The 20,517-nt window shown below is 40.3% G+C and overlaps 2 protein-coding genes across 2 annotated transcripts; both read left to right on the top strand.

The window, feature by feature from the left end:
• The first annotated feature begins 642 nt into the window (after nucleotides 1-642).
• LOC306934169 (gypsy retrotransposon integrase-like protein 1) lies at nucleotides 643-6,362 on the top strand. Its single transcript, XM_079516691.1, has 8 exons — nucleotides 643-965; nucleotides 1,492-1,685; nucleotides 1,785-1,896; nucleotides 2,276-2,414; nucleotides 2,512-2,566; nucleotides 2,980-3,240; nucleotides 3,614-3,736; nucleotides 3,838-6,362. Exons 1-8 carry the CDS (start codon nucleotides 797-799, stop codon nucleotides 4,090-4,092), a joined length of 1,308 nt encoding a protein of 435 aa, XP_079372817.1. The 5' UTR covers nucleotides 643-796; the 3' UTR covers nucleotides 4,093-6,362.
• Nucleotides 6,363-8,074: 1,712 nt separating this feature from the next.
• abcb9 (ATP-binding cassette, sub-family B (MDR/TAP), member 9) lies at nucleotides 8,075-19,654 on the top strand. The gene is made up of 11 exons (XM_079515695.1): nucleotides 8,075-9,022; nucleotides 9,737-9,851; nucleotides 10,006-10,136; nucleotides 10,431-10,636; nucleotides 10,948-11,145; nucleotides 11,462-11,590; nucleotides 11,804-11,992; nucleotides 13,235-13,408; nucleotides 14,469-14,628; nucleotides 15,820-15,956; nucleotides 18,273-19,654. The coding sequence occupies exons 1-11, from the start codon at nucleotides 8,332-8,334 to the stop codon at nucleotides 18,591-18,593; spliced, it is 2,451 nt and encodes an 816-aa protein (XP_079371821.1). The 5' UTR covers nucleotides 8,075-8,331; the 3' UTR covers nucleotides 18,594-19,654.
• Nucleotides 19,655-20,517: the final 863 nt, after the last annotated feature.

Genomic DNA, 20,517 nt, shown 5'->3' with positions numbered 1-20,517 from the left:
ATCAAATTGTGCATCCATTGAACAGCCAAGATTTCTAAGTACCTGCAATGAGAAGGTGATATTAAACATAACAGATATAGCCTATATATCACTCAGTTGTGCAGAATATAAATGCGTGATGTGATGACGTGATGTGATGTATTATGATGTATATACAAATACACAATAAATCATTATGCATTCATTTAATCAGTTAAGTTAAATAGTTTACCCACTCCTTCATAATCCAACCTGAACTGTTGCTCAGATACAAATCGAACATGGAGCTTGTAGTCCTCGAGAAAAATATTTTCGGTAGTAAAACAACTACAAGTGTAAAATCTAGGTTTATCCTCCTCGTCTTCCATAACTACAGGAAAACTAGTCAGCTCGGAACACCGGAAATCAAGTGGTTTATTATGATCCAACAATGTTTTGTGTCCGATGGGAACCCCATCATGTTTTCTTTCTTCTTCTGCCCCCCCCCCCCCCCCCCCCCCCTTTGTAGACATATTAGATATATATCCATCATCTGAATTTCCAGGTAAGTAATACATGTTTTCCAATGTATGTATTGGTATTATTTATGATAGTAGAATAAGTAATGGCGGAACTATAAGATGCGTGGAGTGTTTTCGGGTTCAGCATTTAGAAGACGACGTACTGTCGCTCAAATTCGCTGTAGAGTAGCGGTATTATTAGTCTTGCGTAACTTGCGTTGCATTCAAACGACTTCGAGTTTAGTAATGTTGTGTTTTAATCGCAGTTGATAAGATTGCTTAGTTGTGCAGATCGGATTCACGTTTTCAGAGCGGAGATGTTGAGTGCGGAATCGTTGCAAGTGGCAGAGGAGGAGGTGGTGGAGTCCAGCTCAAATAGACTGGGCGATATCTACACGTTTGTGGCAGAAGGATGCTATCCCCAGACAATGAATCCTATAAGAAAGAAGAACCTCAAAAGATATGCTCAGAAATTTGTCATTGATGGTGCGTATGAAGTGGCAAGTAGTGTGTTAGTATACGTCCTCACGCCATTCCTGATAAGAGTAAATTAAATCAAACTCATTATTATCACCTAGCTTTGGTCCATAGCCAATATAGCCATACTGCTCTTGCTGCCCTTGCATCTAAATGTGACATGAGAGCTATGGACCAGAGCTAATTATCACCCAGGGTAAATTCTATCCCTAATTTGCAGCACTAGTTTTTTATAATGGGTTGAATGATCTAGAGTTGCGATACCAGCCATTGACAATACTTCCATTCATCCAGACAGAAAAGTCCGATATGCTTGTATTAAACGACCTTAAACTCACCAACATTGCAGCTGTAAGGAAAGCTTGAATGATCCTCTTTCTATCTAAGTGTTTTTCATAAACTGCATTTCTTAGCAGAAATTAGCGCATAGTCATGACTCATAACATGTCTACGGTGGATTTTTATGAAACAATTTTAAACAGTCGGTGTACACTATTATGCCAATACAATTCTTAATGATACATTTTCACCCAAGATGGTAGGTTGTACTATGTGGGGCCGAAGAAAGAAGAGAAGCGAGAGGTCGTGATTGAGTCTGAGAGGAAGAGGCAGATATTCCTTGACAGCCACTTCAATGACATTGGCCATCACCTAGGCCAGAAGAAGACTGTTCACAGGATCCAGAGCCAGTTCTACTGGCTGGGCATCGTCAAGGATGTGGTAGACTGGGTTTGTGAGGCTTCCCATGCAGGCGGGCGGGGGGGTGGGGGGTAGATTGGCAGGTTGAAACCATTGTGAACAATAATGTGAACCGTATTCTTGTTTCAGATTAAAGTGTGCGAGACCTGTCAACACGCAGAGCGGACCAAAAACTTGGCAAGGACTGTTCGGCCTATTAAAGTGAATGCACCCTGGGATATTGTTGGGGTTGACATAATAGGTGTGTTATTAAAGTGAATGCACCCTGGGATATTGTTGGGGTTGACATAATAGGTGTGTGCCTATTAAAGTGAATGCACCCTGGGATATTGTTGGGGTTGACATAATAGGTGTGTGCCTCAAGAGTTTACAATAGATGACTACCCTGTAATTTCTTCCCTTGATTAAGGCCCTCTCTAATTAGTTCCTAGTTTCACACATTTTGGCACTTATTTTTGACCTAATACGTTCAGCATCACATACGGGAGTATTGTTCATGAACTATGACTTTGATGATACTTGCTTGTAATGCTGACAATGAATTAAAACTTATTTTTGATGATGCAATTGTTTGTTGTTGTTGGTTTTCATTTTTCCCTTTTATGTCTCGTCTTCACCAGGACCCTTCCTGGAGACCGAACAACAAAACACCAGTGTGGTAATCATCATCGATTATTTTAGTAAATGGCTGGAGGCCTTCCCTATTCGAAAGACAGATGCTCTCTCTGTTGCTAGATGCATTTCTAAGTCCATATTCAGGTATTAAATACCATGCAAGAACTTAAACAGATGTACAAAACCGACAGATATTTTGACCCCTATGCTGAATGGAATGCTTTTTCTTCTCTTTAACCAGGTTCGGAGCACCAAAAACCCTAGTTTGCACACAGAATATTGATTTCTGTGATGAGGTGAGATTTTGTAGCATTTCCAAAAACATGAGAATAAAAATCAAATAATCCAAGATATATCTCCATAGAAAGCTTGTAAACTAGCATCAAGAAGAGGAGTCTGAAGAGGAGCAGGAAAGGGGGAGATGTGAACATTTTGATTGGTTGAAGACCAGGAGTGCTGTGGCATTCTGCATCATTTGGAGGGGCTTAAGTGATCATGACAGGACAGGAGGCCAATAAGGTGGAAGTTACAGTGGTCAAGCTTTGAGTTGACTGAAGCCTGGCTAAAGAATGAAGGGTCTGATCCTTCCAATTTTATAGTCTAGTACAGTGCTTCTCAGCTACAGTCCTGGGAACTCGCACTACTGTTGGTTTTCAATTCTACTGATAATTTACAACAATTTGTATTGTGACTTGTGGGTGCGTTCCAGGTGACAAAGCTGCTGTGTGAAAGGTGGAGCCTGGTGCAGAGAGTGTCTCCTTTGGAGCAGCCACAGCTCAACCCACTCCACGACTGTACCAGTGTACTACTGAAGGAGGCCATAGTCCAGATGGTGACAGAAAAACAGGCAGAGTGGGATGATTTCCTGGAACCCTTGTTGTTTCTGTTCAGAACGTCCACCAACCCCACCACCAAGTTCACCCCTTATTCCCTGATGTTCAACAGACAGGCTAATTTACTCCATGATGAGGTAATGCCACTACTCCTGCTACATATACTACCACTTCTTATAATAACAACAATACAAACTTTATATTTAGTGTTTATATGTGTTTCAGACACAATATATAGTTTAAAATAATTCATAATATGACAATTATGACAATAGTAGGGACTAGGGATTGCCACTTAAAATCGATGCATAACAGCACAATGTTAATGATGCATCTTTGATATCTGCTGTAACAACAAGTGATACATGTTGCATTTATATAGTTCCTTTCTTTAAAGCATGCAAATAGGGTTGGCTGTCTTTGCTCTTGAAAAGTGGTAATTGCAGTTTTATCATTTTGTTTGATGGTGACATTACTTTTCAAGGCTCTCTCTCCCCCCCTGTAATACAGCCAAAACTTAGCCTCCTTAATTATGATGACCAGGAGCAGGATACACGTGTATACTCTGAAAAGGAAGAGGCTGCTCCTTATATGACTGTCATGCAGGAGCAACAGAACTCAGTCAAGCAGCTGGTAAATCATATTTTCTACAGTGTTACATAATGTATTTCCCTGTTGGTTTGTGTGTGACATGGTAAGACTGAATTTGTATCCATTTTGTATCATACTGACAGGTGTTAGCCAACATGAACACAGCCTACAAGCAAGAGAAGAAAAATGCAAAGCGCAGGTTACGGAACATGCCTTCCATGACCTTTAAGATTGCAGATCCAATGTTCGGATCTGGGGAGTCGCCCTCCCCCAAAAAATTGAAGGATAGTCTTTACTTGTCTTTTCCTGTGGAGACAGTGTTGGCTACAAAGGCAAGGAGCTCAGATGACAAAAATACTGACTTAGAATATCCTCTCCCAGTGTCTGATGTCCATTGATGGTTGATTCTATCAATAATCGGGGAGTTGGAAAGCAATTTATAATTACATTGATGGAACATGACTACTCACTACATGTCTTCATGAGCTGCCTGAAATCCAGGTGGAATGATGGACATCCTAATACTGGAAGAGCTTGATTATTACAATCTTCTTATCAATATGCAGGAACCTGGTCATGTTGGCATTTCTTCTTTTAGAGGACCATGCTAATCTAATTGTTATACTCCTAGTAAAAAAGTGCTGCTTTTGGAACTCTAATTTAGCTAACCCATTTAGACCTTAGGCCGGCTAAAACCTACGGTAACCTAGGTTTCTGAAAACCTGCAAATTTGTATTCAAACAAAGGAAAACATTTAACTGATGTTATTTAACTGAACAGTCATTCACATTTAACATACTGTATATCAAAATATAGCAATTGTTGGGGGAATGGTCCGAGTAGATGGTTTATAATAGAGGCTGGCTTTGTGACTGGAGTTGTTGAACATTAACAGTTTTTGTTTGTTTTCCTTGCAAAGGGAATATTTTTACTAGTCCCCCCCCCCTCCCACAGCCAGGAGGCAGTATAGTAACAGGAATGTATGCTTGCAGTGAAATCTCTACATACTAGCACAGGATCTTATTACCAGACATACAGGCAGGGTTCCCCAATTAATTTTCCTCGAGGGCCATATTTTTACTAGGGTACCAGGCTGGGGGCCGAGTCCACACACGTGAGGTCGAGGTCTTGCCCCAGGGCAGGACCCCATTTGAAAAGGATGCCCAGTTTGACATGCACAGGCTACTGACCCCCATTTAATGCCATTTATATCTGGGACCCCCCCCCCCCCCAAAAGGGGGCGCTCCGCGGGCCGCAAATGGCCCGCGGGCCGCCTATTGGGGAACCCAGTGTCTACCTCCCTGTCACACATTGTCTACCTACCTACCTTCAATTTTCTCTGATTTATGTCATTCATACTTCTCTGTAATCCACATAATCTGAAAATTATGTTTGTATATCATGTCGGATTGTCGCTGCCCCACATTCGTTTTGTGAGTACTTAACAAGAGAAAGTAAGCTCTTTAATGTCATTGACATGACATTTACAAGTTAAACATTTTACATGAAACTTAATGGCATGTAGGTTGATGGGATGTACACAGCTATATCTGAATGGTGGTATTAATATTCGGCTTGTGCCAGCGTATTTGCATTTCTGCGATTGGCCAGTACTGGTACATTTTTTAAACCGAAGTGACAGGGGAGTTGTAATTGGCGCTATATAGTATAGATCCAATCAACCGCTGGACAGGCAATTTGAATTGGCTGCTTCCGGTTTATAGCCTTGTGGGACATGTGTGCCATAGCCTCGAGAGACGTGTGCTCTGCAATTACTAATTCACAACAATTAACAAATATTGAGAATTTTGTCAGTGTCAGCATTAAGTAAGTAACCTTGGGAACCAACTGAGCTGTGTGGCCCATAGGTCAGGAGCCTGTCTCTTGTTTCCGTAACGTGAGGCAGCTTGATGTACAAGTTGTTCAGCCCTTGGACATGATGCTAGTATGCTGCAGGGACTTACCCTGAATCCAACCCTTGATGCTGTGTGCCAACTGGCGTTGGGTTAGCCTGGTAAACCATCCCGGTCACGTGATTCACATTATCATGTGTCTTCTGCAGACTGGATGGGCGTTTTGTAGGAACCAATAAGTGGAAGAGCCAATCGGCGTCTGCGCTCATGCCACTGTGATTGATATTGATTGATTTGAATACTTTATTAGTCGGAAATGTAAATGGCACAAGGTACAGTCAGACATTTAGGGCAAAAAGGATGACAAGAAAGTCCTGGGGAATGGTCTGTTTCTATTGTAGTCCTACTGTATGTATTCAACAGCCACATTTTGGCCCAGCGCTTAGGGCCAGACCGGTCTGTAGAAGACGCATGATAATGTGAATTCAAGCGACCTGCCGGGATGGTTTACCTGGGTAGTGTTGGGTACCATTTTTATAGTCTGGTATGAATCAATTTGGGATTGAAACCTGGCATCCAGGGTGGACGCTAGTTAACCACACAGCCACTGAGCTGGTCTGTCAACATGCACAAGGAATATGACAAGGATCAGCCTAGTAGTATGTGAGGAAGAGAGCCGGGCAAATGCATGACCTCTTGGGGGAGACCTTTTATTTTATTTTATTGTTCAACAAGTTTGATATGGAGTGCAAAATTGCTGCATTTTCCTCCATCTGGTGTATATACTTTTGAATAAAGAGGTTGCATTCATTGTATCACTTACTAATGTTTGAATGTTGTTATTCTATCACAGTTTATAAAGTTAACTTATGACTGTTCTTGTGTAACATTTAAAACCTTTTATGATAGGCATTGAATAGCATTCACAGGGTTGTCTATTTAGTATTTAGAGACACACGAGCAAAAGTCAGTGGACAATAACTAACTTTATTTGATACAGCAGATCACAATAATGTATGAAAATTATAGAGAGTAATCGATTAAAATGAAAAATAGCCAAAGTGAAAGAAAATGGACAGCGTCCGGTTGCCTTGGAAGGTAATGGAAGTCTGACACGGAACTCAGTGTTTGTAAAACCTACATACAGAGTTCCAGGAGGATGAAAGGTTTACCCCAAGGATTCAAATATAATCAGATGACCCATATGCAGTATTTTGGCTAAGCAGTTCTCCTTTCCCAGTAAACACTCATGCAGATGGCTCCTTATCGTCCTTGTTTACATTCCCTGCTAGGATACTCCAGACATAATCATATATGAGATATGTGTAGTTATAATTGCAACAATTCAGAATCTAGTCATACAGTATAAAAGTAATACTTAAATAAGTTACTATAAAATAATTACTATATTACCAGGAATCTAAATGGAAATTTCATTAACTCATTCCAGTTAATAGGTTTTCTAATTGGTGCTCTTCCATTGAATCTTAATGCTATTCTGTGCATCCAATTTTGTGGCAACAGTTTGCAGTGGGCCATTTATGTTTCAGAATGCCAAACACCCCAGGCTCCTCCATACAGAATGGTTTGTTGAGACCAGTGAGGAATAATTTGATTGGCCTACACAGTTTTTATAAATACTGTAAGTGTAAATAGCTATATTCTGATAGCAATCATATAATTATAATAATAACATAATAATAATAATAAATAATCATCATAATAATTATAACATAATTATTATAACACATTCCTAAAACACTCACATGGACATGATGATGAATTCCTGTTCTGTCTATAGAAGTGTCTATTTGTACGTCTCTAAATGTTTTGATGATTTGAACATGGTGGACCCTATTGGAAACAAGTGTAATGCTTAATTGGGTCGTCCACTCACAGTTAACAGCCTTTGTATTGAGTTTGTGCTTGAAATGTACTGTAATTCTGCAAACTGTTAATAAATTCTTCAATCAATCAATCAATCAAAACGCTCACTCATACATGTGAGCGTGTTACAGTGCACTCATACTCATTCATTGTTGTGTTTCATTTTCAACTAAGGGACTCCAATGGAAATTAGCCGTTGGCTTTCTTGCATTTATCCTTTTGATAGTGATGTATAACTATGTGCATTTTTCTGTATGTACACATTGTCAATAAACATATCAATCAATCAAAAAACTGTGTTAGCAGATCAACTTATGTTATTATCTTTTAACCATGACACAATGTTTAAAAAACCCTCATCTTTTCACCATGTAAGATGACAACTTCAGTGAGCAGTAGGCTATTTTAATTGTAGCCTTTTTTTTATCTTAACTTTACTTTTTGTGACATCTTGTATTTAATGAATAGCACTGACCGCGCGCACAGTAGAGGAGGACTGTTGTTACTGTTAGGTAACACTGTATCTTTTGAACACACCCCCAATGCATGCTTTGAGTGTGGGAGGAGCCACTGACGACTGTGCCGCTTCCGTCTACCTCTACTGTAAATACAGCACCTGAACTGCTGAACTAAACTGGATAAAGGATGACATCCACTCGACTAGAATCAAGTTTATTTTTAGAGGGCATTCATGCGCTCGGCCCCGACGTCACTTGACCATCTCTGGATACTCTTGAGATCTGAGACTGAGAGACAACTTCAAGTGACAAGTAGCCTACATGTCTACGGTAGGAGTGCAACAACGAGACCTTGTACATTTAGGTTACTTCGTTTAAAGCTATAGCCTATTTAAGTTATTAAAGCCACAACAGCTACCTCACAAATATACTATTTAAAATGGGTATCAAGTTAGGTTTAAGCTGCGCGTTACTGTATATCCTCATGGATGTTATTGTTACCACAATCCTGTATACACGTGTATCAAATGTCACCATATTCACCGAGGATGTCCAGAACTTTAACATTCTCAAATCGTTGTTGGACATATGGGGGACTGTGTTGGTTCGAGCCTCCCTGCTCCTGGGTGCTGTCATTGGGGTCGGGTGGAACACGGAGGATGGTCCACGGAGGGTGTCCAACCTATCTACTGTCATTCTCCTCATCTGTCTGGTCATCATCACCTACGCTATGGTCAAGCTGCTGATGCTGACTGAGCAGGAGGATTTGGTCCAACAGCCCTGGTTTCTCTGCCTGTTCTTCTGGACCTGTGGGTCCTCCCTGGGCACGATGTTGCCCTGGTGGCTCTTGGGGAAGGAGGATAGCTCTGGCATTGACAGTAGTGGGGAAGGAAGGGGGTGCTGCAGTGACACAGAGAGTCTGGTGGAGACCACCAAGCACGAGGATACTGAAGAAGAGGTGGAGGTAGAAACACAAGGGGGTGGTGGGGGGAGGAGGAGGAAGTCAGGAAGGATAAGGAAACAGGAGCAGACTAACTCAGGAGCCACATTGGGTCGCTTGCTGAAATATTGCAGCCATGATAAAGGCCTCCTGTTTGTGGCCTTCCTCTTCCTCCTGATCTCTGCTGTTTGTGAGTATCATTCATGCATGTGTGTGACCACTGAATGGGCCAATAGTAATTCATTAGACAGCTTTACAACACTGGATTGAATGAGACATATGCAATAGGTCACCAGTGACCTATTGCCTATTTTAACTAACCTGTGTGTATAAGACTCATTACTAATGAGTCATACAGTCATTACTGTAGTAGGCCTATTGCACATGTGGTTGCAATGCCTCAGATCAAACATAATTGTATCTCAATTAGAAAAGCAATTAAATTTAAGATTTCTTAATCAATGTGTTTATTTTAACCACACTATGTGTTAATTGCACCCTCAAAGCATAAAAGGGTACATTTGGATGTATTTTTACAGATTTTGTCCTCACATGTCTCATATTTGCCATTGACAATGAAAGGAGAAATTAGGTCATATGTCCCTCAAATATGAAATTTGTGGCAACACAAACATTAAATGCCATTGACAATGAAGGGAAAATATACGTCATATGTAGACGAGCAAATCGGAGCTACCAATCACCAATTCAGTTGTTCATGAGATGATGTATGATGATGTATAATGAAGAGTGCCCCTCACTTCACACAGGTGTGATTTTTTTACACTTAAAAGCTAAATGAACACAAATGTGTTTAGTCTATAGCGTTATACTCATGGTTAGTTTTTCCAAAATATTTGTATGATCTTGCTATAATATTATGGTCTCTCTCATCACATCATAGGTGAGGCCTTCATACCTTATTACACAGGCAAGGCCATAGATGGCATAGTGGTTCACCAGAAAATGGAGTACTTCATCAAGCCCTTAGTGACACTGTCAATACTAGCCTTATCTAGGTAAGTATATGGGGATTTTCTTTCATAAATGTCATCCGTATCTGATTTGGCAACAGTCCTAATCCAGGTCAATTTTTACACTTTTAGAGTTAAATTAATATTTCAGCTTTGACTGTGTATGAATGTTTTATAACAAAATTTTGCCTCTTATTAGTTCTCTTGCAATGGGGGTGCGTGGAGGAGTCTTCTCTTTGATGTTTGCCAGACTAAATCTGAAACTCCGGAACGATTTATTCAGATGTCTGATGAAGCAGGAGATTGGGTTCTTTGATGCTAACCATACAGGTAATGAGGTGATGGTAGGCATTAATCACTATCTGTCTGTCCCTCATTTTATTCACTTATTCACAAATCAATTGATTTAATCTTTCCACCCATTTGTCTTCTGTTCATATGTACATTCATTTATCCATCCTTCTATATGTTTGTGTGACCATCCAGCCATTAAGTGGTTCAATAAACTATAATACACCTCTCATCACTGTATCTCCCTGATTTCTGTCCTCTTTACTGATAGACAACTTGATACTATAAGAAGCCTCATCCTGTGCCTTTTATTTCTCCTCCTATCTCCCACAGGTGACATCACATCTCGTCTAACTGCTGACACCACCCAGGTGAGTGACCTCATCTCCCAGAACGTCAACATCTTCCTAAGAAGCATCGTGAAGGGAGTTGGCTTCTTTATTTTTATGTTTGGCTTGTCCTGGAGGCTCACGCTGGTCACCGTAATGGGCTTCCCTTTCATTGCCATTGTCTCCAAGGTCTATGGGGAATACTACAAGGTAGGTGTCTGAAACAGAACCACTTAGGACTTTGCAGGGAACTTATGACATATGACACACACGGCACAGGGTCAAAAGATAATGAAAGACAATGAAGGTTACAACATTTCTGATCAGAGTTAAAAAGTGTCATGAAAATTTAGCAAATAAGAAAGAAGCAACACAACTAGTGGAAATTGTGTGTTTTTGGAGATAGCTTGTTTTTAAATGGGTTGGATTATCTTTGCTTTCCAAAACCTCCAAATCTCCAAGTCAGTGTAAGTTTCTCTCATTTACTGATCCTACATTAAACAAAAAATGTTTTCTTCCAGAGGCTCACTAAAGAAGTGCAGACAGCCCTGGCTGAGGCCAACAAGGTGGCTGAGGAGACTATCTCAGGCATGAGAACAGTACGGAGTTTTGCCAGTGAAAAGGAGGAGGCAGATTCCTACTATGACAGGCTCATGGTTATGTTCCAGCTAAACAAGAAGCAAGCCCTGGCCTATGCCTGCTATGTGTGGTCTAGTTGTGTAGGTACATTTTACATTGTCACTTAGGTAATACTTTTACAGAGTGGCTTGCAGTCATTGTAACAGTAGAATAGCTTTGAATCCTAGATTACCAACATTGCATGCAACTATGGCTCTGTGCCCGGAACTCCTATTTTTAGGAGTATATTAGGGCCTGGAAAATGGCCCCATGGTAGAGTTTCTCTAATGGCAAAATCAGTTTTCTTATTCTTATTATTTTTTAAACATGCAGAGTTATAATAATATTTGGTTATTTGATTTATATGTGATTTAGGTAACATTTTGAATATTCATAATATTTGCCTGTGTTTAACAGATCTCAGAACTTGCTCTTCAAATTGCCATACTCTATTATGGTGGCCATCTAGTGGTGACTGGTCAGATGACCGGTGGGACCTTGATAGCCTTTGTCATCTATGAGCTGGAGATGGGAGAATGTCTAGAGGTATTCCTTTTGCTATAGGTCCATGTCCCTTTTAATTTCTTTCTTTCTTTCTTTCTTTCTTTCTTTCTTTCTTTCTTTCTTTCTTTCTTTCTTTCTTTCGGGTCTTTACGATGAGCAGTTAAGCCTCTCTGACTTACTTACTTACTTATGAATAATAGTTGTATGAATTAAACTGATCCTCTTGTCCCCTATGTTGCTTGACATATCTTCCAGAGCATATCATCTGTCTACACGGGCCTCATGCAGGGAGTGGGTGCAGCCGAGAAGGTTTTTGAATATTTGGATAGAAATCCCAAACACCCACTTGATGGTCAAGAGGCTCCGGACACGTGTAAAGGCCTGGTGGAGTTCAAGGACGTGACATTTGCCTATCCGACACGCCCTGAGACTGAAATATTGAAGGTTTGTTGCTGGAGAGGTAGTCTTTTTTAGAGTTCAATTGTTGAGTTGGAATTAATTAGCCTTGTTGAATTGTGTACATCCTCCAGCTGTGATCTACAAGTACACCCCCTGGACATGACACTAGTATGTCACAGGGACTTAACCCCAATTCAACCCTTGATAATGTGTGTCAATTAGGGAGGCGCTGGGTCCCATTTTTATAGTCTTTGGTATGACCTGGCTGGGGGATGGAACACAGGAACACCCTAACCTCAAGGCCACTGAGCTAGTATATATTCCAACCATATATAGTTGGAATTAGCCCATGGTTAATTACAGTGTTTCCACACAGGTAAAGCCATTTAAACCCTATAAATGTAAGTCTTTGTTAGTAATCTGAAGGAAGCAAGGATGCTAAAATCTAAATTGAAATTTATATTGTAATTTCCTAAAGTTTTCATTTGGTATACTTTCTGGGTACTGTAACAATGCAATATTATGCCTGTAATAAAGTACCTAACTGCGTAACCTTAAACCTACTGTATGTATACCTAATTATAGTCTTTAGTCTCACTAAACATTTTGAACTAATTCAATTGTGGATTTAAAAGGTGAATTACCCTAACATTGACTTTTAACCATGAACAAACAATTATTTTTTGAGTGGCGCTATCCCCTCCTATGTCCAGCTTTTACTGTGTGTGTAAACACAAACTTTGTTCTAACACAAACATTAAATGCCATTGACAATGAATGGAAAGTTTTGAGTGTTTGTGTAAACACAAACATTGCGTAAACACAAACATTGAAGATGAGGACACAAATTCTCATTGGCCGGAATGAGATGATGTATGTATGAATCTGATGATAAGAGCACCCCTCACTTCACACAGGTGTGATTTTTTATTTTTAAGGGGCGAGCCCCTTCTATAAACAGCTTTTGTCCCCACTCGTCTCAAGATTTGCCATTGACAATGAAAGTGGAATTCAGGTCAAATGTCCGTTAACTCTTGTCCCCACACGTCTCAAGATTTGCCATTGACAATGAACGGAGAAATGACGTCCGAATTCCGCTAAATATGACATAAATTAAACATCAAAACATTAAACGCCATTGACATTGAAGGGAAAACCTACGTCATATATAAACCACCTTATGTAGCAATGTCAAATGTCTGCTAACATAAATTGATGATGATTTATATAAAAGCGCCACTCATTTCACACGGGTGTGATTTTTAACTAACTTATGATGTGATGCAGGGTGTATCATTCACATTGCGTCCTGGGGAGGTGACTGCCCTGGTCGGGCCCTCAGGCAGTGGAAAGAGCTCATGTGTGGCCCTCCTTGAGAACTTCTACCCCCCCCAGCAAGGGCAGGTGCTACTGGATGGAAGGCCTGTACAAATATACCAGCATGATTACCTCCACTCCATGGTTAGTACAAATGCTATCGTAAAAAGTACCCAATTATTTAAAACTTGTGGCAAGTTTACCTGTAGGGTAGTACCTGTAGGTTACTTGTTAGGGCAGTTATCAGGGTACTTGGATGATGGATACGGTCACAAACACTGAGCATCGTGTGCAGACTTAACAATGTTGAGTTCTGCTATTTCATACTTTAAAGTCCATGAAGACCACAGCATGCAGGGTAGTCCTCACTTTATTTCAGAGAATACATAATGGGTGTGATCCCAGTGATGAAAATAGGTTTTCAATGTAATGGGTCCTGGGTAACCTGACTCTGCCAGATTGCAGAGTCAGGTACAAGTTCCCTCCTCCTGCCTGCATCTGGGATCTCTCAAGCAGAAACGATGAACCGGACAACAATCTGATATTTCCATAATCATTTCGAGTTGTTTACATTTGTGCTGTGGCACAGCTTCAATATGTCATCAGTCTCGCGTTGATCCCGCCTCTAGCGGCCACATACAGCTGCATATCGCTCCGGTCTGATTTGGTCCGGAGTCGTCTCTGCCTAATGGCAGAATGCAAATGTTGTCCAGCAGGGGGAGTGGTTTTACCAGGCTAGGTCCTGGGACCCAGGGGTGGTCTTTTAGATGGGTCCCAGGGACATTTTATGAGTCCTACCTCAAAAACGTTAGAGTACAGTACTGAGTACAGTATTGCATCCTAGGACCCCCGGAGGGTGAGATGATTGCGTCCTTTCTCAATTTAGTGAATCTAAAGCCCTAACCACACCAAAGGGTCACCACGCAACTCCTTGGGTCCAAACGGTTGCAAGGAGTTGCATGGTGACCCTTTGGTGTGGTTTGGGCCATTGAATTCCATGCGTTGAATCACTTGAGACAACTTGGGACGACGTGCGTCAACGTGCAACAGGACATATCACACCGCTGGGACAACGCTAAAACCGTCTCAACCCTTTGGTGTAGTCAGGCTATTTGCATCACTGTGATCCCTTTGGAAGTTAACTTGCACTACTTTCCTTGTTTATACTGCCACCAGCCATCATTCCCTGTGTCTGTTGTTGCAGGTGTCTTTGGTGGGTCAGGAGCCTGTATTGTTTGCACGGACAGTTGAACAGAACATCAGGTATGGCCTGACTAACATTGCCTTGGACACTGTGGTACAGGCTGCTACAATGGCAAATGCTCATGACTTCATCACAAACCTCACTAAAGGTTACGAGACAGGTAATTTAAAACTTTATTCTTTTTTATTGGGTCTCTATACAAAATATGGAAAATTTATATTTAAGCTGGGCCCACAATAGATGATAATTGATCAAATTCTGGGTTTGATTCACCTTTCCCGACAATCGCGGGGCCTTCCTGATTTTGAGGCCCAAATCATTCTGTATTGTAAGGGGGTTCACAGACATGGGACACTGGGTCTCCCGGATTTTTTATTGTAAATATCAAAGGTAACATGTACTGTTAAAACGAAAACACAGATGGACTGTGGAGTAGAAACCTGCCAATGAGAGTCAGCTATGGATATAATGCATCAAGGCTGGTTATTTCCTCCTGTCCATTATTATTATTATTATTATTATTATTATTATTATTATTATTATTATTATTATTATTATTATTATTATTATTATTATTATTATTATTATTTCTTTTTTTATCCCACGATTTTGCAACGCATATTTTCACCCAGTGTCATTTATATAACGTAATCCTGGGCGTTACACTCCCTCTGCCAACCTGGTGAGAGCAACGGACTGACCGCATACTTACTTCTATGCATGAGGAGTCCAAGCCGCTTCTTTTCATTATTTTCTGTCTATTATTTCACAGGAATTCACCTCTCTTAAAACATGTCAAAGTGAAGTGACTGGAAGTGAGTTAGGTGTTGCCATGGAGACTATGTTTTGCTGTGCAGTAGACCAAATTTATATATATTTATTTATATATCTTTTCCCTTCATTGACAATGAAGGTAAAATTTACGTCATCTTGTCCCTAACACAAACATTAAATGTAATGTTTGTGTTGGCACCGTTTGTTTTACATAACCATTACATCACCTAATCAACATGAATTAGACTTCAATATATTAGCGCCCCTCACTTCACAGTTCACACAGGTATTATTTTATTTATTTCCTCATCAACATAATTATTGTTATTGAGTGGTGTAAACCACTCCTACAACTGGCTTTGTTAGTCTGTCTGTCTGTCTGTCTGTCTGTCTGTCTGTGCAGAAAAAATGAGCATGGTTGCTACGGTCACCCAGTTCACCCGGGTGTGATTTCATTACGTCAGACATTACGTCAGACCACAGCTGATCAGGCTATATAAGACCTTACACCACTCAGTTCACACGGGTGTGATTTTTATTATTATTAACACATTATTCCTGTATACCTTTCTGTCAGGTGTGGGAGAGAAGGGAACTCAGCTCTCAGGGGGCCAAAGGCAAAGGGTAGCCATTGCACGTGCGCTCATCCGTAATCCACGTGTTCTCATTCTGGATGAAGCCACCAGTGCCCTGGATGCAGAAAGTGAACACATTGTAAGTGAACTACATCAGTAACTGAGGAAAACATACAACACATTAGCTGCATATTGTATTGTATGTATTTTATTGTACTGTACTTTCCCTTAGGATACTGAATAATGATTCATATCATATAAATCATTAGACATAATGCATAGTATACACTACAGTATTCCTTTCTGGTTCTATGCTGAACAAAAACTCTTGTTCTGTTGTTGTGCAAAACAAAATGATTATTTTGATCCGTTACTGAACAAACACTCTATACTGTATCGCAATGGTTACTATCGCAATGTAGAGCTGGAACCTTTTAACAACTTAAAGTTATTTAAGTTAGTTTGCATTATACTATAGCTTAGCTATGACTATGGTCACTACAGTTGCGCTGTTTGTCCACAAGATGGAAGTAATACTTCCTGACATAACTTTTAGCCACAAATAATCTATATTTATATTACTGTATATACTATAAGTAATGGATATATAATACAGTAGGTGCAATAGTAGAGTGGAATTAGGTTCAGAAGTAGACTGAGAATGCTGCCTGTCAGATGATGAAATAAAGGTATGGAAGGTGGAAGATAATAAAACTTTCCCTTTTACTACATACACAAGATTATTTTTTAATTATTCTTATAGATTTAGGCAGAGACAATAAAGGCTTAAAAATATATATATATCTATATCTATTCCTGATCTTCCTGAATGCTGTTTTTGAGTGCCTGCTATTGCCTGGAATATATGTTTTTCTGTTTCGATATAGATAGACATCTGGTTGGATAAATTAAGTAGAAAAGATAATGACATACTCAGAAAACTGGTACCAACCTGACAGTAATTCATCCCGATAATATTATTATAACAGCCTAAGCTGTTTATCTGGCTTGCAGGCACACACCGACCAATGAGAATTTTCTGTCCATCGCAAGTTCCCTTTTTCTGTTATTATCGCTTTGGGCCTGGTAATTCAAGCCCTGGTTAGCCCATTAGGTAAACACATAGAGTATATAAAGGATAGAGACCGAACTGGAGAACTAGCCCCGCCCCCAAGCTATTCATTTCGATGAAGTTGCTCAGTGGCATTTTGAAGCACCCGGAAGACTGCCGGGTGTACCTCCTCCGGACCTCAAATTTGAGGTCCGGGGTGACGTATGGGTGACGTAGGGAGTGATGGTCCTACGTGTCCGTGCACTGGTCCGCCTGCAATCCTTCCTCTTACCACTAGGGCCCAGAGCTTCAACGTTGGAGCGCCTCACTGGCCCCTTGGGTAAACAGTCCTGGACAAAACTTGTAAATTGTATAACTTTTTTGCTTCATTGTATAATGTAATAATACACAGATCTCATAGGAAGAAAATGGGATTCATTTCCATGAAAAGTCTTACCTTTTAGAAATGGTTCACAATCATCATCATCATCAAATGTTTTCATTTTGTTCCCATCAACAGTTCTGTGGATAATATTAGCTCTGCCATGTAGCTGTATTTGGCTAGAAACAAAACAGCATTTGGATTCCCAACCTTTTTTTCTTTGAATACTGTGCTTTCATTGATTATACATAGTGTTTCTTTATTTTGATCCTGTCCTTTTTTCTCCTCCCTCAGGGACAGATTTGTGTGAAGCCCCTACCAGACAATGTTGAATTGTTGTATTTGTGTATGGCATTTTGCCCTGATTATTACGCCTATTATGTATTTCTTCATTTGTTTATTTAAACGGGACATTGCATATTAATGGACATTTATATGAATGCAACGTAAATACACCATATTTAGCAAAGATGCTAGTTTACATCCACAGTCCCCACATAAATCATAAAAACAAAACAGGCAGATAGTGAAGCACATTACACTAGGAAACAAAGCATAAAACATACAAAAACAAGGTACAAAGGTATAAAGTGCATCTATAGAATCTTAGCAGCGGTTTATAGGGCAATTGTAACTAAAGTAACTTGTGCATTTAGTGCAGTATTGCTTTCAAGTAATACAGGATACACTGTCAAGGTGCACTAGACTAGACTACTAGACTATACATGGTCACAGGTTTGGTTGTCAAGTAAACTTTTTTATTGAACTTAAAGGATGGAAATTAAGTACAATCTCTTTACAATTACTCTCAGGATGTTTGTATCTGAATCTGTATGTTTGCCTCTGATTGGTCCACCATAGGTTGGACACTGGACAGCCTTGGTCTCACTCTCTTGTTTTACATGATAACCTGATGAAGGTCTAAGTTCAGAAATGTTGTTTCCCAATAAACAAACTAGCTTTTGTTTTTGCATACATTTGAATTGCAACATGTTTTTTTTCTCTCCCATTTCCACTCCCAGGTTCAACAGGCTCTTAATAGCATAATTGGAAAACATACAGTGCTAGTAATTGCCCATCGATTGAGCACCGTGGAGAAGGCTGACAACATTATTGTGATTGACCGAGGACACATAGTGGAGCAAGGGACACACAGTCACCTCATGGCCAGTGGAGGCCTTTACTCCAAGCTGGTGCAGAGGCAGGTCCTGGGCATCGAGACGGGTGCTGAGGTCCTCAATCCTGTTGAAAAGCCCCCTCCTAAGATGTTTGAGGATAGAAGGCAGCGGTGCAGACAAAGCAGCAGTAGTGCCAGCGAGTCTGATTGCAATGCTTGCTATTGAGGAAAAAACAAATGAACCACTGTTAGATATCCTGTGGTTGCTGACCCTGAATGAAAATCATGATGCATTGATGAACTGCAGTACTTGATGAATAGTAGTCCAGGCCTATCCTGTCTTTCTCTTGTTGTATGCTTGAGAAGATGAAGTTAATGCAGTACGTGCTCTGCTTGGCAAACAATGGGAACAGAACAAACCGTAGCACTGTAGAAAATATTACCAATATGCGCTGTTATTTGTTATTCTTTGCATTTAGAGAATCTTGAGGGAATCTTGTATTATTGCCTTGACTGTTGCGGCCAGTCCACACCAATGCATGAATGCACCAACTCCCTGCAACTCCTTGCAACATACAACTACTTGCAACCATTATCCCCAATGGCCTTAAAACTGTTTTGTTGCAAGGAGTTGCGACTACTACTAATTATTTAGTGCGGTCTGGCCTTTAGTTATGGGCTTCTGTGCAATGTAGAAAATCTAAACGTATGTGGCATTTTCAATGGTAGAAAACCACTGCAAAGCAGAATGCCTGCAACACTCCAGATTAAACAAACGTCTCAATGTGAACGGCTCAACAATATCATGAAACTAAGAAAACAGCCAGCACACAATAAAAGTCCTTTTCACATGTAGTTTTATTTATCTCTCCAGACAGAGCAACGGACGCGTTTCAACATAAGGTGTTCCTCAGCATTGTTTTCAATGGTAGAAAATGCTATATGGTGTTGTGAGACAGACAGTACAGCCTACTGGGTGTTGCCATTGTTGTACAATACACTTTAATTTTACAGTAGTAATGATGATGCTCAAACCAAAGTCAAACCTGATTTACAGAAATGCACTTTTAATAGTTAAGGTTCCTGAAATATATAATTTCTTGCCATGTAAGAACTGGAATTGTGCCTTTTCTGGTATACTAAGCATGGTTGTGGTATCTTGACTTAGTCAAGGAGGACTTTTGTTTGGTTGTGGTTTGCAAAGTTGTATAGCCTATGTGTCTGTATGTAATTCATAAATGGGGGGGTGGTTGCTGCTGAGTGCTGGCATACACATATTGAAGAATAAAAGAGTTGGATTACTTTTTGTGATTACTATTGTTGCTGATCCATTGGTCAGTGGTGGAAAGTAAAAGTACATTTACCTATTGTATGTACTTAGTGTATATCATTTAATAAGTGTATATATTATGTGTATATAATAAGTGTATATAAAGTGTATTTTATATAATAAGTGTATATAATTTTAGGCCTAAGGTAGGCCTATTTGTACTTTACTGGAGTATTTCCAATACTTTTACTTCTACTTCACTACATCTCAGAGGCAATTATTGTTCTTTTACTCCACTACATTTATTTGAAAACTTTACTATCAGATTACTATGAAAACCTGTCCGTCTGTCCATCCGTCAGGTCACGGCCACCATATATGGCCATCAGCCCGTTATGCCCATAGAGTATATAAAAGGATAGAGACTGAACTGGCGCGAAGCTCCGCCCCCCCAGCTATTCATGTCAGTGGAAGTTGCTCAGTGGCGTTTTGAAGCACCCGGAAGACTGCCGGAAGTACCATCTCAGAACATCTACTTCCGCATTTGACCACCAAATTTTGGTGGTCAAATGCGGAAGTGCAACCGAGCGCTCAATGTTAAAGCCCAGCTGCACGGGGTTTCCCGGTCATGAATCCACGGGTCCGCCTGTAGTCCCTCCTCCTACCACTAGGGCCCAGAGCTTCAACGTTGAATAGCCTCACTGGCCCCTTGGTTATGCCTCGTGACATGTCTCGCTCCATATACAGTATATGGCCGTCTCCATATAAGATCACGGCACTGACCTCATCAAACCTTGGATTGCCATACATCGAGAAGACTGGATCATCACCTAGATCTGCATATATGGAGCCGGCCAGCAACTCTACATCTGACCTCAAA

The sequence above is a fragment of the Electrona antarctica genome, assembly GCF_951216825.1.
Source record: "Electrona antarctica genome assembly, chromosome: 12".
Lineage (NCBI taxonomy): Eukaryota > Metazoa > Chordata > Actinopteri > Myctophiformes > Myctophidae > Electrona > Electrona antarctica.
The sequence above is the reverse complement of the archived record's forward strand: the minus strand, read 5'-3'. Positions and strand labels throughout refer to the sequence as shown.

What these genes read in the sequence shown, in the direction of transcription:
- LOC306934169 (XM_079516691.1), top strand. Translation starts at nt 797, where the DNA reads ATGTTGAGTGCGGAATCGTTGCAAGTGGCAGAGGAGGAGGTGGTGGAG. An exon ending in TCAGAAATTTGTCATTGATG is followed by an intron (nt 966 to 1,491) that starts GTGCGTATGAAG and finishes TTTTCACCCAAG; the next exon opens with ATGGTAGGTTGTACTATGTG. An exon ending in AGAACTCAGTCAAGCAGCTG is followed by an intron (nt 3,737 to 3,837) that starts GTAAATCATATT and finishes TCATACTGACAG; the next exon opens with GTGTTAGCCAACATGAACAC.
- abcb9 (XM_079515695.1), top strand. Translation starts at nt 8,332, where the DNA reads ATGGGTATCAAGTTAGGTTTAAGCTGCGCGTTACTGTATATCCTCATG. An exon ending in AGATGGGAGAATGTCTAGAG is followed by an intron (nt 11,591 to 11,803) that starts GTATTCCTTTTG and finishes CATATCTTCCAG; the next exon opens with AGCATATCATCTGTCTACAC. An exon ending in ATGCAGAAAGTGAACACATT is followed by an intron (nt 15,957 to 18,272) that starts GTAAGTGAACTA and finishes TTCCACTCCCAG; the next exon opens with GTTCAACAGGCTCTTAATAG.